General features: G+C 42.3%; 1 protein-coding gene and 1 pseudogene across 1 annotated transcript in view; one reads left to right on the forward strand and one right to left on the reverse strand.

Moving 5' to 3' along the window:
* The window catches only part of ADCY2 (adenylate cyclase 2), a 1382785-nt gene that overhangs the window by 537439 nt on the left and 826462 nt on the right, over positions 1 to 18884 (reverse strand). The window contains exons 8-9 of the mRNA XM_088442287.1: positions 9963 to 10121; positions 177 to 309 (exon numbers count right to left, since the gene is read on the reverse strand). Of these exons, the coding sequence (XP_088298413.1) occupies positions 177 to 309; positions 9963 to 10121 (292 nt within the window). The remainder of the gene's footprint in view (positions 1 to 176; positions 310 to 9962; positions 10122 to 18884) is intronic.
* LOC148511419 (5S ribosomal RNA) lies at positions 7488 to 7605 on the forward strand (annotated as a pseudogene).

An 18884-nucleotide genomic window follows, 5' to 3' on the forward strand; every position in this document is an offset into this window, starting at 1 on the left:
TACCTAACACACATATACAAGCCAGTATATTTCAATAATAACCTTATATACTATCATCAAACTACAACAACTCTGAAATGAGGAAGACATCTGTTATGTCAGTAGAACAATTTACAAGGAAAACTTATTATATAAAACTGCAATAAAATAATACTACAGTCTACTATTCCACCGACCTTTGGGTTTATGACAAGGAAAGTAATGACACCATGTTCCTTCAGATACGGGTCTCTTACATGCCCATCACCATCCTCCACTTTATATGCTCCATTCAAATGTTCTAGTGTGACTGATGTTATATGAACACGTCTGCATAAATAATTTATAAACAACGTAAGAAAATATCATAGTGTACTGTATATTATATGACTCAAATAATATGGCACGCACATGTTTGTGAAAACAGAAATAAGAAAGCAAAACTTGAAGCTTACTTTTGCACTGCATTAAATTATACCTTTACTATATATTATGTCTACATGGGGAACTATACTGTATACTATATATTGCACTGTATATACCACAATGCATTTAGTAGTATTACTTGTTATCATCATGGCTACTAACTTACTCTCCAAGAGAAAGACTTTAACCTTTAACAAATGTAATTTGCTGCTAATTAATCATGATTTTAGTCTGTAAAGGGCTTTATAGCCTTTGATACATATTAATTTACTTTTAGAAACCTAAATGAACAGCAAAACTTTGGAATTTGTGTTAATTTATTGTAACAGTTTGGATATCAAGTCTATATTAGTGGGAACAAAGTTTAGTAGATATAAAAAAATAAACAAAGAATGTGGACTAAGGTGCGTACACACTGGGCGATCAAAGTGGACGACTGAACGATATCGTTATCGTTCAGTCGTCCACTTTATTGTCCATTTTTAACACCAAAACGATGAACGATAACGACGATGCGCGTTCCTGCGGGTCGTTCGTCATTATCGTTCATCGGGTAAACATGCAGGCCAACCTGACGATATTGTCAGGTTGCTGCATGTTGGGAAATGGGGGAGAGAGACGGGCGCTGAACGATATCGTTAATGATATCGTTCAGCGGGTGTGCTCAATGTCATGAACGACATTGAGCACACCCTGCCGAAGATGCACTAGACGATATCGCTCTGGGAGCATATCGTCTAGTGTGTACGCTCCTTAAGTCTCAAATAAAGTATACATATTTATCATTTCTGTAACAGGGTATCCGGATCAAGGGTCAACAGGCAATATATCGACACTATAAAAGTCAACACCAAATGGTCAACAGGCAATGGGCCAACAGGGACAAAATGTCTGCAGGTTCAAATGGTCGACTTACCAATGGTCAACACAAAAAGGTTGACACATGAGTTTTTTTTGTTATTTAAACACTTTAAAGGTTAAGGTTAGGGTTAAGCACTAGGGGGAGAGTTAGGTTTAGGCTACGGTTTGGTTAAGATACTTGGGGGAGGGTTGGGATTAGGCACCAGGGGGAGGGTTAGGGTTAGGCACTAGGGGGGGGAGGGGGATAAGGGTTATGATTGGGCTCAAAATACAAATAAATGTATAAAAAATGTTGTGTTGACTAGTAGTGCGACAACCATTTGAACCTGTCGACCTATTGTACCTGTCAACCTTTTGGTTCATTTGGTGTTGACCTATACATGGTTGACCTTTTCTCTGTCGATCTCTTATGTCACACCCCTATAAGGAGTGTAAAATAAAATATAAAATTTTTTTGTGGAATGACATAAAGGTTTAAGAATAACTAAGGGTAGTGTTATGGAAAACTGTTTATCCCTTTATAAAGTCCATAAATATAAAAACATAATGGGATGCAATTTACTAACATGCATTTTTTTTTCAATTCACAGGCGCTTTGGTGTGCAGTGATTCACAAAATAGAAGACGGCTACAAAATAATATCAAAGTGCTTGGTTATCCCAGTGAGTTAATCAAACATTGTTTTCTGCAGGGTGCAGAAAAAGAGAAGAAACTCCTTTTTGTGGACACTCTTATTAAAGGTGATTTATCTTACTTTTATTTATATATATATTTATAAAATAAATTTGTAGCAGCATATACTGTAACAAAATTATTATTCAGACATAAATTGTTCCTAAAACCATACAACATAGTATGTTGCAAGGAAACTTATTGTAATTTTGAGTTTCTAAAACATCACTTGTAATTTCATAGAGGTTTTCTTTTCAATCCTATCCATTCTTCTCAGTCACAATTTCGATGATCTGAACAAATTGAGCCTTTTAGCTATTATATAGCTATTATTGCTGTCTGAGGGAAACATATAATTTTGTGAATAATTAGGCTTGCCATAATATCCCTCCAATCTGGGACGCACAGGTTCTGGGGTTCTGTGTTGTCCAGGGGGGTGCTCTGTCAATTAGGGGTGCTCTTCCCCAGTGTAAAAAAAAATAAAAGTGTTTTTTTTCTTTCTTCTTGTGTGTGTGCGTTAGCAACTTAGCTGCGCTATTATTGTTCGGTGACACTGCAGCAGGTTATCTTCCACGTATTTGTGACTCTGCAGGTGGTCTGTTCGCACTTGGCAGGGTTGCTTTGTTGTCCATAAAGAAGGGGTGCTGTCTGTGTTGTTCATCAAGGAGCTGCTGCCTCGATCAGGGGTGCTCTTCCCCAGTGTTAAAAAATAAAAGTGAAATAAAATTAATATTATCAATCCACAAAAAATTTAAAAAAGATATATTTTTTGTGTGTGTGTGCATTAGCAAATTAGCTGCGCTATTATTGTTTAGTGACACTGCCGGTCAGACCGCAGTTTATCATCCACGTATTTGTGACTCTGCAGGTGTTCTATCAGCACATCCACCAGTAAGACCACCTCATTTCTATTAGATGTATAAAAATTTAAAAATCCTCCTACAGATCAAAGTTGTCTTTTAGGAACTGAAGAACTTAGTCCTAGATTGATCTTCCCTCATACATTTTTTTAAGAATCAAAATATTAAAATAAATAAATTAAAAACGTATCAATCCTTCCGTCCTTTCCCTGTCTTCAGTCCATAAACATATTCCAACTCCGTCGGACCTAGTTAAGGAAAACATTCTTGGTTTTTAAACTTCCTAGGGGTCGTATAGTTTATTAAACTGCCATCCTGTCTACCACTACAATGTCACTCTGTGCCATGTTGGAAGCTGAACTGCCATATGTTAGTGCCGCCCACTGCTGTCGCTTAGCTTAGCCAGACAGCTAGTTGGATGTAACTTTTTGGCCCTAAACTAGATGAAATCAATATTGTGAGCAGTGAGGTGGTCAAAATTGACTGGAAATGACTGGAAATAAATGTAATTGAGGTCAGTAATGCTGTAGGAACAAAAACAGGCCCAAGTTATGTCATTTTAGCTGTACTCATTTTTTTATAAAAAATACAGATCCAAAACCAAAACCAAAACACGCAAGGGGTGGTTTTGGCAAAACCAAATCCAGATCCAAAACACGAGGAGCTACAGATCCAAAACCAAAACACGGGGGTTGGCGCACATCACTAAAAATAAGGAACTAACCTACTTGTGCTTAATTGCAAATCAGAATCTTTAAGTATTTCCAATTGTGACAATTGATTTAATTGTTCACGCACGTTTATCAAATACCTGAGATATATTACAAACTATTATGTGTCCAGTTCAATTAATTATTTTTTTCAGAAAAAACATTTCATACTATTTATGAGAATTTTAGTATTTTTGCCCAACAACAGAATTTATTTTCTGTTATTTTGACTCCCTGAAACATAATTATACTGTGATACACACAATCACTTAATTTACAAGAGATATTTGACGAGCTCAAAGGTAAATTAGATTTCTTTGAAATATACTCTGTTGCAAGCTTTAAGGAACAGTTTATGTCCAAGTAATAACTTTGTTACATGCTTCTACAAATTTACTTTATAAATTAATAAATAAATAAAAGTTACAATTTAATGAATTAACTTTACATAAGAGTGTCCCCAAAAAGGAGTTTCTTCTCTTTTTTTTCCCACTGGGGAGCATCACTATCTTTGTAATGTAGCGACCATTATACCATTTATTATAACTCTTACTGTTCGTCTCAATGTTATTTAATAAATATGTAAATCCTATGCAGGAATCTTCCTCCTCTCCCCAATATCCTGGTGAGTATTGTTGGATCAATTGTGAAAAAATGGAAGCTGGATCAAACCACTCAGGCACTGCCTAAACAAGGTCATTCATCAAAGAAAGAAGGACACTTGTGAGGTAAGCCACCAGTGGCGATAGTAAGGCAGAACGGGCCAGTACGGTGTACCATTAAGAAATTAGAGGTCGGTACCGCCCGACCACCTTATCGCTACAGCACCGCCATTACCTCCACACTGCTCAGCTGAGCAAATCACAGTGCTCGGCTGCGTGACAGCTCCTTTTACCTGGCTGCAGTAAGGGCTGCCGGGAGCTTAACACTGATGTCACAATGTCACGCTCTCTTCCCTAGCTGCATGCCCCCAGATGTCCAAGAAATGGGGTCTTGTCGTGCGACATGCCCACTGTGCCATGTGGCCATGCCCCCTGTGATGCATGACCACACCTTAGGCATAAACACAGTGTACCTAGAAGAGAAAAATCTACAGTACTTGGAATCCACAAAGAGGCCAACTATCACATTTAAGCAGATTTTCAGAGGTTGAGACTGGAGTGAAGATGCACCAATCTAAAGCACCAGCATACAATAGGCCTGTAGCAGATGGTGACCCAAGAAAGAAGCCATCACTAAAGAAAAACCATATCAAAGCACATCTACAGTGTGCCTGAAATCAGAGTGACCCAGCTAATGTGGGATAAGGTTTTGTGGTCACATGAGACAAAAATTTACTTTTTTGCCCAATTCGAAATGTTTGGTACAAGCCTAACATTGCTGATTTCTCAGCAAATATCATACCAACAGTGAAGTATGGGGATGGCAGCAGTGGCGTCCCTCCCCGCAGTGTCACCCAGTGCAGGGAGAGACACGCCGCCAAAACGGGGGCATGATCACATGGGAAGGGTGCATGGCCACATGGAAATGGGCGTGGTTACGCAGCCCAAACCCACGTGCCTATTACTTGTGCCTGCCGGCTCCCTCAGTGACAGAAGTCGAGTGCTGTACTTAATGCTACAGTGCAGCATCCGGCTACTGTCAGTGAGGGGGAGTCTGCACCTTGGTGTCACCCCTCGGCAGGTGACACCCGGGTGCGGACTGCACCCCCCACACCCACCTTTTGACGCCACTGGATGGCAGCATCACATTGTGAGGATGGGTTTTCTTAGTGGGTACTCTATAACCCTGCTTCTTCCCTCACGTCCCAGCCACATCCTCTCCTCCATCACCCTGCTTCTTCCCACACACCCCCGCCACATCTTCTCCTCAATTACCCTGCTCCTTCCCTCACACCCCAGCCACATCCTTTCTTCCATCACCCTGATACTTCCATCACACTCTGTGCCCCCATGGCTATGCCCTCTCTACCCCTGCAGCCTGTGTGGCCAGTGTGTGTGACATACACTGAGCCAGTGCAGACTGCCTGTCTCTGCTGTGATGACTGGCCGCAGGCACAGCACAGAGAGCAGTGCCCTGAGTGCAAACCCAGTGCTCAGGGGGGAACTGTCAGGACTGGAGTACTGGGCCGGATGGAAAGGGGGGCCATCCCGCAATCCATGCTGCTGTCTGCCTGCCTGCAATCCATTCAGCTGCCCACCCACAATCCATCCCACCCACAATCCATCTCGCTGACCGGAACCCACCGGCGCCATGCAATAATGTATTTTTTCTTTTACTAGGGTGGCTACAAGGGGAGACACAGAAAGGGGGCTGACAGGGGAGACAGAAGGGGGCAGGCTGGAACTGGGGAGACCCTACAGTGCTGGAGTTGCAAAAATACCATTGCGGGGGTGCATGGCTAGCGGTTCAAATCCCGACAACGGCTGGCCGACAGAGGAGGAAATCCCGATCGTCCCTAGGTAAGTATAAACTAACCTATTTCTCCCCCTATCCCTCCTTTAGGGTGCCTAACCCTAACCTCCCCCCCTGTGCCTAAACCTAACCTCCCCTGTAAGTGCCTAAACCTAACCTCTCCTTCCCCACTGCCTAAACCTAAGTCCCTCCGGGGGGGGTGCCTAACCCTAACCTCCCCCTGGGGGTGCCTAACCCTAACCCTCCCTCCCCCTTGCCTAACTCTAAGTCCCCCCTGGGAGCCCTAAACCTAACCCTCCCCCCCCTCGCAGCTGTCCGCTGCGGTGCCCAGTATCCGCTCGATCAGGATGCTGGGCGCCGATCTCCCGACGTCGGTCAAATGACAGGCGTCTAGATTTAGATGCCTATCATTTGTACCTAGTCGGGATTACAGTGTCTGGAAGCCGGCGGTCGGCATTTAGACCGTCGGCTTCCAGACCACATCCCTTTTGCGGGGGGGTGGTCTGTCTATTCTGTCAGTCCCGGGCCCCATCATTTCTGATAGCAGGCCTGGATGTCACTGTGTGACAGTGGCTTTCAATCCTGTTGGTGGCAGGGCGTCTCTGGTGGCCCAATCTGCCCCTGTGTGCTCCCATGCAATTTTGTGTGATTCTGTAACTTACACCTTCCTTTGCCTGGATATGTGCAATGGGATTGGCATTGAGAGTTTCAACATAGGTCATGTAAAATAGGAGTGTACAGTATCTGTGCTATTACAGACACAAAGGCAAAGAGGGGAAGTAGGGCTAGACGCTGGGACACTCTTGTGAAACGCGCGTCCTCAGAAACACTACACTCTGCTAGGAGAATCAGTCAGTGCACGGACCGGACTCCTAGTCATCACAGCACTGGGATTGGTATTGTATGAACACGCAACTTGTTTAGGACCTCCGTGTCCAGACAGTGAATGAGCTTCACACTCAGACTATTATGCTTATAGGATACCATGCATTTGAAAAGTGGATTTACTTATCTATCTAGTTACTATCCATGTGGATACCTATACTGATAATTGTGAATGCTATTCTCTCTCTTTTCCATGTACCCTAACAAGGGGAAATATGTCATGCCATTTATGCATGTTACACTATTAATGAAAAATAACCACTAATTATGGAATTTTTGGTAATAGTGTACACAATACCATTTGGATTTTGTTTGTTGGATACTTAACATCACAAGAACTTAATGACCTATTGAAAGCATTAAGGTTACTTTGTGATGCAGTGTCCTATCTGAGCATACTCTGTGATTTAATCATTACTAAGTGAGGATTTAATATACGGTTATATAATAGCAAAAAATTCGCTATTATTATTCCTCTATATACTTTTTTGTTACACATTATATAAACTTGAATCAGTATTTGTACAATACAATGAATCCACGTGTAACAAATTAGGTGTGCTCATGCATCACTTTCTTTGAACACTGTATTTTCAACAATAAATGGACTATTCACTGTGATAGTCCTACATTTATGGTTATTGCTCTGACCAGGTGCTGGTGCAACCCACTTTATTATACCTACAGCCATACATCACTCGATTGCCCAATCTCGTCTGATCTTGGAAGCTAAACAGTGATAGGCCTGGTTAGTACCTGGATGGGAGACCCCCTGGGAATACCAGGTGCTGTAGGTCAAAAGAGGTTGATTGGGATTAGACATGCACAGGCAGAGCACCTAAACCAAATGTGTGTTAAATCATACTTGTCTATTGTTAACCATTTCCTATTTTCATACCCAGTGGAATGGAGATTTGATAAATATTTTGCCGCAAGAATGAATTATTAAATTTAACCTCATTTATAACAGATGGTCATTGTATATCATTTGTTTATTGTGTTCAGGATGTATGATACCGCATAATTTTATTGATGCATATTAAAAGTTATATCTTAAAATATATACAATTATTCACAAGAGTGCCCCAGTGACTAGCCCTACTTTCCCTCTTTTCCTTTGTATGTATTCAGTTGGGCTTTGGGAGCACCATCAACAATATTTGATGATACAATTAGTATACCAATAACAGATGGTTGGTTTATATTTGTGAGTTGAATTAGGTTCTGTACGGAATCTTCACCTTTCTTTCTATTGCAGGCACATGCAGACTGGTAAAAAGATGAATATACACCTGAGAAAGCTGTATTCTTTACATGTGGTCAGCAACAAGTGAAAATAGCAGATGAAGATTTCAGTTGCCAATACTAGCAAACTGCTTTAAATTGGCTGTTTGGCAATACTGTACCTTTGAAATACTGTTTATACTGTAACTGTTGCTTTATGCAACACTCTGCTTAGATTATGCTTTTGTGAATGTATTTAAGCCATGCTTGCCTACATTAATATTTACCTCTGCGGGAGTTGGTCGGAGATAAGATACTGGTGGGTGGCATTGGGGACTTGGCCAGACGATCTGCGTCATTAAGCCCCGCCCCCCCACTGTAAAATGCCGCAAATCCTGCATATTCACTAGGAAGCGGGCAGAATGCAGGAAAAATGCCCTACTTTCCTGAAAAATCGGGAGCCTCCCGCAGGTCTTGGGAGGGTAGACAAGTATGGCAAGCAGGTCTCGGGAGGGTAGGCAAGTATGATTTAAGCAAATGTATTTTTATTTATTTTCTTATGTGAGTTGTGTCTGTTTTATTAGAGGGTTTTTTATATTTTAGTAGATGAACATAACATAAATGTTTTACAACAGAAATGCAAGTGAGATTTAAATGTTTGTGATGTGTCCCTGATATAAACCAGGCCATGGGCCTATCGATTATGGGTGCTATATCTCTAGCACCAGTGTGCAGATATCTCATTTGTGTGTGGCCATCATTTTCCCAAAGATATGCGCATGAGCAGCACAAATGTTACCTTGAACACGGCACCGGCGCCGTATTCCAGAGACCTGCATATGCGTAATACGTCATTTTATATGCAGCTTTTTCTTAAAAATTATCTCATTTTGCAGACAACTCTGCATCAGCCCCTAATTTGTAGTATATGTAGCATTTAGAATGCATTTAGAATGCTATCATGCTATCATCTTTTTTGTGTTGTGTGTTTGCCCACTTTATATCATCAATTCTTATATATTACCGTTTCACTAATTGACATGACTGTTAAATATATTTCTTTATTCTGATTCGGGAGTAAAGCAAAAAAATAGCAAGTAGCTGGACATACCATGTTGCAATACAAGGGGAGCAAATCATACTTGCCTACTCTCCCGGGACTGCCGGGAACCTCCCGAAAATCGTGTGGCACTCCTGGCACCCTGCAAGAGTAGGCAAGTCCCCCGGAATGGCCACCGACCCCCGTGCCCTCACGTGAAAGTGGGCAGTTCGAGAGACGATGATGCGATTTGCACTGATTTGCATCATTGTAGCCCCACCCCCTGCTTTACAATGCTGGTAATATCGGCACTATAAAGTGGGGTTGATGCTGCGATGATGCAATCGCACCGGCATGACCCCACTCCGCCCACTTAATGCCCCCCACCATCCCTGCGGCACCAACCTGGCAGCCCTCTCCCAGAGGGGGCTGCCAGGATGTCGGTAAGTATGGTGCAAATACATTTATTATATTTTTGCATACTCTGCAATTTAGATTTGAGTTTTTACTCTACAAGGTCCTTAGTTAGGGCGGGGTAGATTTACTAAAGGTTTTTAGAAGTGGAGATGTTGCCCATAGCCACCAATCAGATTGTACTTATCATTTATCTAGCACCTTCTAGAAGATAATGGCTAGAATCTTATTGGTTGCTATGGGCAACATCTCCACTTCTAAAAACCTGCACTTTAGTAAATATGCCCCTTACTTGCTCTTTTTTGCTTTACCCCCCAACACAGAATCAAGCCCATAGTGTTCAGTACAAGTAATATCAATAACAAAAATAATGATAATAAATATTATAAAGGAAAATGTTAGAACAGTGATAAACTCTTATAGTATATAAAGAAATGTCTTTAATTAGCATATTTTTAAAGATGAATGTTCTCTTACCCAGGAACTCCTCCAGCTTCCATGTGGTTTGCCAAGGTAACATCATGTGACCATACATCATACTGCCATTTTTGCAAGCCAATGACGCCACATAGAACATTTCCAGAGTGAACCCCAACCCGCATATTAATGTCAACTCCTGTTGCATCTCTTACTTTCCTAAACAAATAAAATGACAAGTGTTATATTAACCTCACACAAAACATCTGTAATAATTACACTTTTATTACTATTAACATTTTTATACAGCAGTACAAGAAAGTTTGTAAACTCTTTAGCATCTTCTGAATGACACAGGAGAGGGAAGCAGTAATGGCAACATGGGTAGAAGCAGGTGCAATATAATATCAGGAGGTGCAAATGATATGACACTGTAAACGATTATGTGAAGAGGAACATACAAAAATAAATGACAGTTTATTTAAAAAAAAATGTAAAGGGGTCTGTGTAATGTGGCTACATTGATCGTATCATTCTCAAAATTTATTGTTTACTGTATATACTGAAAATGTTAATATATACAGGGGTAATTGTGTAGAGTGAATATCTCTTTGCGAATGAAGAGAAACTGCACAAAGGGCATGATTCAGAGATGTACGCAATGCCGATATTTACACAGATGTGCGATTATCATTAAACTGCGCATGCATCTAGTTGCACTGTGCATGTGTCAAGGTACATTACTGTAGTCGCTCGCAGAGACTTTTTACTTGCAGTGTGATTGACAGTCATGGAGCGTTTGGGGGAGGTAACAGGGAGTGGCGGTAAAGAACGCAGGCATGCCGTGACCATTTCAGGGGTGTGTCACTTCCTGCATCTGAGATCCCGTATGCAGTAAAAATGGCTCCGGCGTCTCGGTTCCCACGGCCATTCTGAGTAGCCATAGGGTTACTTAGAACTGTTATAATCGACCCTTTATCCCCGGCCTGGGCTGATTAGCGGTCAGGGTAATGCTTTGGCCAGGTGAAAGAGTTTCCATAGCTGTGGCATTACCCCTCTGCTAGAAAAAGTTCAGTGCTGGTACTTAAAATACAGGGGCCCCCTATGCATTTTGTCCTCTGTATTTTAAAAACCAACGCAGGCAGTACAGAGCCCAGGGCTGGTTATGCTTCTGGGGAGGGGGTGCGGGTCATTTTTATTTTTAACACACAGACAGTAGCCTTCATGGATCTCACTGATCGGTGAAGGCTTCTATCTACCTCGCACCTTTTATTGCTAGTCGCACTAAAAGGTGTGAGTTTACATAGGCAAATACTCACACAGATTTGCGTATTGTAGTAGCCTTGAGCTCAAAAGTTCACAGGCTATTACATTTGCGAGTCCCGGAACCAACTCGTATCTTCAAAAAATGTGAGAAGGTGAGAGTTGGATGTAAACTAAAACTCGAATCCTATTACATTTGGCCCATCATCTTTAATATACAGAAGCCACCGACAGATGATACAATTGTACAAAGTAACATTTTCCCCTGTCACAGATGAGTGCATTTGCACTTTTTTATAGTCACATTTATTTTTTAAATTCATAGGGCCTTATTCTGAGTAGGGATGAGCGGTTCGGATTCCACAACGGTATCCGTGTCCACCTGAGCAGCGTCTCAGGTGTTCCCGCCGACTCAGATCCCACTGCGAGGCCGAACGTCATCCTCCTGACGTCGGATCCTCACAAGAGGCGAGAGTGTCGGATTTTCGCGAGAGTTCGCCTCTACAAAAGGGGCCAAGACCGGGACTTGGCGACATTGCACTTCCATGCTCTGTACGCTGCACACTACTCTGCTGATATTCTATGGGACAAGTGGCTGTGCTGGCAAAGTGACTGTATAGGGGGCACACTGCACACTGATGCTGCACTATACTCTGCTGATTAAGTGGCTGTGTCCAGACACTCACAAGTGGCTGTGCTGGTAAAGTGACTGTATAGGAGGCACACTGCACGCTAATGCACGCTCTGCTGATTAAAGTGTTGAGACTGTGTGTACAAAAAAAGTTTAAAAAAGTAAAAAAAACTTTTAAGAAAGTTATAAGTTTAAAAAGAATTTAAAAAACAAGACTTATTTTTTGGTGCTGTACCCCACTGTGTATATAGGCACTATGACTCCTTGGACCTTAGCCCTATGTGTATAGAAGCACCGTGACTCCGTGGGCCTTAGCCCTCTGTGTATAAATTAAAAGCACCGTGACTCCGTGGGCATTAGCCCTCTGAGTATACAAGCACTGTGACTCAGAGGGCCTTTGCCCTCTGTGTATACATGCACTGTGACTCCGTGGGGGCCTTAGCCTTCTGTGTATACATGCACCGTGACTCCGTGGGCCTTAGCCCTTTGTGTATAAATTAAAAGCACGTGACTCCGTGGGCCTTAGCTCTCTGCATATACAAGCACTGTGACTCCGTGGGCCTTAGCCCTCTTTGTATAAATTAAAAGGACCGTGACTCCGTGGGCCTTAGCCCTCTGTGTATACAAGCACTGTGACTTCTTGGGCATAAGCCCTCTGTGTATACAAGCACCATGACTCCATGGGCCTTAGCCCTCTCTGTATACAAGCACCATGACTCCGTGGGCCTTAGCACTCAGTGTATACAAGCACCGTTCTTTTGTGGGCCTTAGCCCTCTGTATATACAAGCACCGTGACTGCTTAGGCCTTAGCCCTCTGTATATAAGCACTGTGACTCTGCATGTCCTATTAATATCCAACATAAGGATGGGTGGCCCAAGGACAACCAAGGACAATTCCATCTTGCACTACCTTACATTTCTGCCACTACTGTGTGGCAATGTTTCATAGATGTGCTTTAATCTGTGGTGTCTGTGTCACTGTGCCGCTGCTCTGACGCTTAGTAACCAGTCAGCTCACTGCAACCTTTGGCCAATAATGGTGAAAACAATATTATAAGCTGTGAGGTGGTCTAAATTGACAGTAAATTACTGCAAATTAATGTTATTGAGGTAAATAATACTCTAGGAACAAAAAAAAGCCCACATTATGTGATTTTTAGCTTTTTTTGTCAATTTTGTAAAAAAATCCAAATCTAGTCACTGCATGCTTGGCAAATCCAAATCCACAGCCGGACGACGATTCAAGGCCAAATCCAAATCCAGCAAAAATGGTCCGGCGCACATCCCTAATTCTGAGCTGTACATAAAGTGAATGCAATTTTGGATGCAATGTACATATGGAATGTCAATGTAATGCTAATGCAAAAAAAGTCCATATTCATACACATCTATGCGATATCACCACCACAGTCTGCGAGAGAATCCACCAACATTATCATTGGCAGTTACACATACAGCATGCTAGCTGCATGAGATGCGATTGAATTTGGCATGCACTGACCATACATATGACTCAGAATAGGTTGCAACTCTGGCTGTACACCCACGGAACAATTCTCATACATGCAATCACCCTGACGCCACCCAATTGACACCCAGTAATGCCTACTCGGTAGTCATGGAGAAAAGACTGAGATACATATGGGTCAGAATCGCTGTAAAGTGCATAAGATATGTAAGCAGCCTGCAATACATGTGCAGTTTGTTAGAAATCATTAGATGTGGCCACTTTCAAAGTGGTGTGCCAAGAACCAGGCCAACATTGAGCAGTATTGGTGTCATCTATTTGCTTTTCTGGTTACTCACTGAAAATGTTTTTACAAATTAAGAAAATTACACATTTTACTTTAACTGATATGTTACTGCACTCATCGAAGGTAACTTACCACGGGCTAATTTATTCCCCATTGGCTATCTAATTTGCCCTGAAGTCAGCCTGCAGCACTGCACTTAACGCGTATTTCTTTTTGGGCAGACCAGAAAAGATATATGAAATAATTAGCCTGTTATCAGGTGCAAACAGTGGGTTAACACATATGTCCAGGAACTTTTCCCGGATTCTGGGGTCTATTTACTTAGCAGTGTTAGGAGACAGAGTGAAAAGTGATAAGGTGCCAGCCAATCAGCTCCCAACTGTCATTTTTCAAACAGCCTGTAAGATGACAGTTGGGAGCTGATTGGCTGGCACCTTATCACTTTCTTATCACTTTTCACTCTGTCTCCTAACACTACTTAGTAAATAGACCCCTCTATGTGTTAATGCGCAAAAACAGATAATTTATCAGGCGAGAAAAAAGGGCTGTAATTGAGTAGCCCTTGGCATTAAAGCCCAAGGCTTCCACCTTTTTTCACCCCTTATACATTATCAGGGCTAATTGAATTCACCCGATACAGTAACCTGCTGCATACTTGCCAACTCCCTGATTGTCAGATAGACTCCCTGAAATAGTAGCAATCTTCCTGTTCCCTGAAAAGTCTTACAATCTCCTACACACATTTAAATTGGATCATGATTATAATTTCCCTGCATTGGGTATAAGGCACAATGATCCCTATGGCTACATGTAGTTTCTGAAAAGTATCATTGTGTTTTCATCAACAGGTAGATCTTACCAACAGCTTTGGGGCTCATCTGGGAGGCGAATCAATTTTATGACAAGTCTCCCAGATGTAGCAGTACACGCCCACTTTAACGCGCAGTCATAGGTGTTGCTATCACAATCTCCCTGAAACGCTTTTTCAAAAGTAGGCAAGTATGGCCTGCTGTTAAGACATATGTGTAATTATTATTCAAAATATAATTTTCATCTACTAAAGGTTAGTGCATTGGTACTATTCTATTGCTACATTCATTTTTCAACACATATGAGCTGATTCTATTACGTCCATGTGTGATGCTGCTGGAACAGCTTCGGTACATGTATCTCTTACACATTTCTGTGTATTCCTGTTACAGTATACATGCATGACGCATGTAGAGAAGCTCCAATCGACACCTCACATGTTAATTAACCGGCACCATTTATCACTACATTCAGCCACATTTTGAGAGAGATAGAGAGAGAGAGAGTTTACAAATATCTCAGTTTACAGCATATTTTATTCTTTATATTTATTGGTCCACATAGGAATGCCCTTTTAACTACGGTAAATATATCTTAGCAGCAAGTTATAAGCCCAATGAGTTTGAGTCAGATCCAGATGAACTTAATTCTGCTAGAAATCCATATACAGATTTGTGGGTTTACAATTAGATTTTGGTTTGAATTATATTATATAAATAATATGATATATATACATAAATAGACACCTGCACCCAGTGCAGGGGAATGCCCTCCAACTGACTGCAAACCATGATTAATCGAGGTGACTATTCGATCCATGATATTGGAACTGCCCCAGTGAAATTGGAATGGTTGGGATATATATAAACATAATTGTATTATCAGGGGTGGACCATACTTACCGACTTTACAGGGCACCATTTTGGGAGCAGCCAGAGAGGACCTGCTTCTTCCATCTTCGGGGGGCGGGGTCAGGCAGTAGACGGCATTAAGCCCCGCTCCCCTTACCAGGAAACCCCTGCGATATGCGGGTTTGCGAGGAAGAGGACAGGACTAAATGATGCAATTTGCGCCATTTAGCTACGCCCCCTCCATACGGACCCGCAAACATCTCAGAAAATCTCCCCATCCTGCCCACTTCACTAGGAAGTGGGAGGGATGTGGGAGATTTGCCTACTTTTTTGGGGGTGCAGGGGGTTACCCGAAAAATCGTGAGCCTCCCGCGACTCCCGGGAGAGTAGGCACGTATGGGGGTGGACTGGTGTCTTAAAGAAGCCCTGGATAAAAGTATGAAAGTGGCCTCATGTAGGGGGTCCAAATCAACAGTAGGTAGAACCAACACAAAGATAGGCAAGTTTACAATACATTTTCTACAGAAGTGTAAAAGAAAAACAATTGCATTACCTCTGCCGAACTGTACTCAGAACATAGAGCATCCTAGTGACATACAATACAGAGAGCATCTTAGTGACTGATATATGATACAGTGAGCATTCTAAGGATTTATTTATGATACAGAGAGCATACTAGGCACAACCATACCATTCACAAAACATTCTTGTAACTGCTATGCAATACAGACAGAAGTCTAGGAATCACCACACAATATAAATAAAATAGAGTATATGGCCAATATGCCCCTGGCTATATCTGATATTTTTAAACTCTTTGTCACTGCACTTCAAACTGTCACTACATCATAAACCACATGTCTACATCAAGAAATCTCACTTTTGCACAAACTCCATCTTTACATCCCTTAATCCCTGCTTTATTTCCATTCACATTCATTCCACAGACAATGAACCATCCATCACACAAATCATGAACCACTTCTCTGTAGCCCAGAATTCCAGGGGAAAGGTGTTGGAATGTGGTCTAGTACAAGGCATCCACTGGGCTACTTTAGTGGACTTTTCCCTAGGGCTAAAAATTGTCATTCAGTCTCTGAACCATGTACTTCTATTCCCATTGGTAGGTGCCGACCCATCATGACAGTTTTTAACTTGCTAGATTTCCTGCATATCTGTCAATCTCACAAAAAACATACAGGACTCATATGATTTGTGCACAAAGTAACAATAGTGCAAAAATGAACCTGGTATATTTGCTCAATTGTAAAATGCAGGCATTTGCATACGTGTTAAATATTTACAGTATTTTGTGATGGAATTAGTCTGAATACCTCTTTACCACCTACTAGTAGATATTTTTTTTTTCTCTGTCTCTCTCTCTCCCCCCCCACCCCCATTTAGAATCCTTGACAAAGCCCATCTGGGCTCAGCCTCAGGCTAGAGATGTATTACCTCAATCAGGAATAACCTCAATCTTCCAGCACCAATGACTCATGCAGGAAATCGTTCATCAGCCAGTGACTATAAAAATATACACAGTGCATCCTACAGTGCATGAGTATCTACTGTGTTCTACATAGGTGTTCCCGCTCCAGAAATATACTCTATAGTTTTCTTCCAGTGTTGTTTAAACTCTAGTGTTTAGTTTCCTCAACAAGCACAGACTTACCCACATCTCCATCTATTCTGTTTTCCTCATACCAGCTATGTACTGTTGCTTTCACGGTGGGAACCAACCACACTGGGCCGCAACTTGGATCTTCACTTGTGTAAAGTCCATATACTCTTGCAGGCATTAATGGTGAAGTCCAAGTGGGGTTCTTAGACTCTGCGCCAGGGTATTGGTTGTGACATTTTCACCTGTTTGCATTTATCTGCTGTTTGTGAACTCTGGGCCTGATTCAGACCCGGTTGCGAGAGCTGAGCGCTCACAACCGGGTCGATGTTTGCCCACTGGGCATGAACACGACAGAACCGGCTCTGTTGTGCGCATGCGCGAGACCCGGCTAGCAACGGGTGCTCCGTCGCTCTGGGTCTCGCACCAAAGGGGGCGAGCTGTCGATGATGAGTGACAGCTCGCCCCGTTTGGTAGGCGGGCAGGGGGGGTGGCTGGCCAAAAGGAGGCGTTCCCAAAGGAACGCATGCCATTTGGGGGTGGCCCTACTGACATCACCAGTGTTGTCAGTGGGAGAGCTTCCGGCTCTATTAGAGCCAGAAGCTCTCTGGGGCTTGTGGCCACGAGACCCTACCACACGGGTCTCGTCGCAAGCCCGATGGTCGCGATGGTCTTGACCATCGTGACCATCAACCTGACCGCTCGCAATAGCTGTAGGTGCCAACACATCCATGCCTCTCATTGCACACTAACCACTGTTCCCACAGTGCCAACACATTTGTGCCTCTCATTGCATGGCTCTCCCACAGTGCCAGCACATACATGTATCTAGTTACACGCTATGCTCTGTCCAAACAATGCCAACACATCCGTATACCCTATTTCACGCTTTACGCTGTTCCCACAATGCCAACACATTTGTGCCTCTCATTGCATGGCACTCCCACAGTGCCAGCACATACATGTATCTAGTTACACGCTATGCTCTGTCCAAACAATGCCAACACATCCGTATACCCTATTTCACGCTTTACAATGCCAACACATATGTGCCTCTCATTGCATGCTATGCGCTGTTCCCATTGTGCCAACACATCTAAGCCTCGGATTGCATGCTACGCACTGTTCCCACGATACCAACACATCCATTCCTCTCATTGTAGACTGTGCCAGCACATAAGTGTATCTTGTTACATGCTACATGCAATCTAAACAGTGCTAACTCATCCATTTAACTTTTGGCATGCCACCAAAAACCTGCAGTTAGGTCCGTATTCAATTAGCGACGATAACGGCAGTTTTTTCGCCATAGGTAAAAACGTCACTTTTTCACCAAAAAACGGCAATATTTTCGCCAAAACACAGGCGAAAACACAATTGGCAAAAGAAAAATGGAGAAAAGTTTTCTCCATCCCAGATCAGGTTAAAAAAAATGCAACATCCCTATTTTTGTCTAAAAATGTGGGAATTTCTTTCAGAAATCTTTGGACACTCCCCCTAATGATACTTTAGGGAAAAAAAATCGTAAGTTGCGCACGACCGGTGAAATTTCGGTCACATTTTTTTTTTCCATGAAAAATGCATTTAACGTTTTGGGGCTGGTATTTCGGAGGGCCATAAGGATGCGTCAAGTGTTCCAAACATCGCATGTGGCTGGCGCAGGCACTTTTTAGCGGTTATAAAAAAACGCCTGTGCCAACTACGTGCGATTTTTAAAACAATTGGTGCATCCGTATGGCCCTCCGAAATACCAGCCCCAATACGTTAAACGCATTTTTTGTGGAAAAAAATAATTTTACCAAAATTTCGTTTTTCGCCACTTACAATTTTTTTTTCCGCTAAAGTATCATTAGGCGGGCTGTCCAAAGGCTTCTGTAAGAAATCCCAAATTTTTACCCAAAAATAGGGATTTTGCTAATTTTTTCGCCTGCCGTGGGCTGGAGAAAAGTTTTCTCCAGTTTTTAGGTGAAACACTACCATTTTTCACTGTCGTTGGCAAAATCGACTGCTATATTGGCCGATCAGACAGCCGATTTCGCAAACGACGGTGAAAA

Source organism: Taudactylus pleione, unplaced genomic scaffold (assembly GCF_031769625.1).
Source record: "Taudactylus pleione unplaced genomic scaffold, aTauple2 ptg000309l, whole genome shotgun sequence".
Taxonomy (NCBI): Eukaryota; Metazoa; Chordata; class Amphibia; order Anura; family Myobatrachidae; genus Taudactylus; species Taudactylus pleione.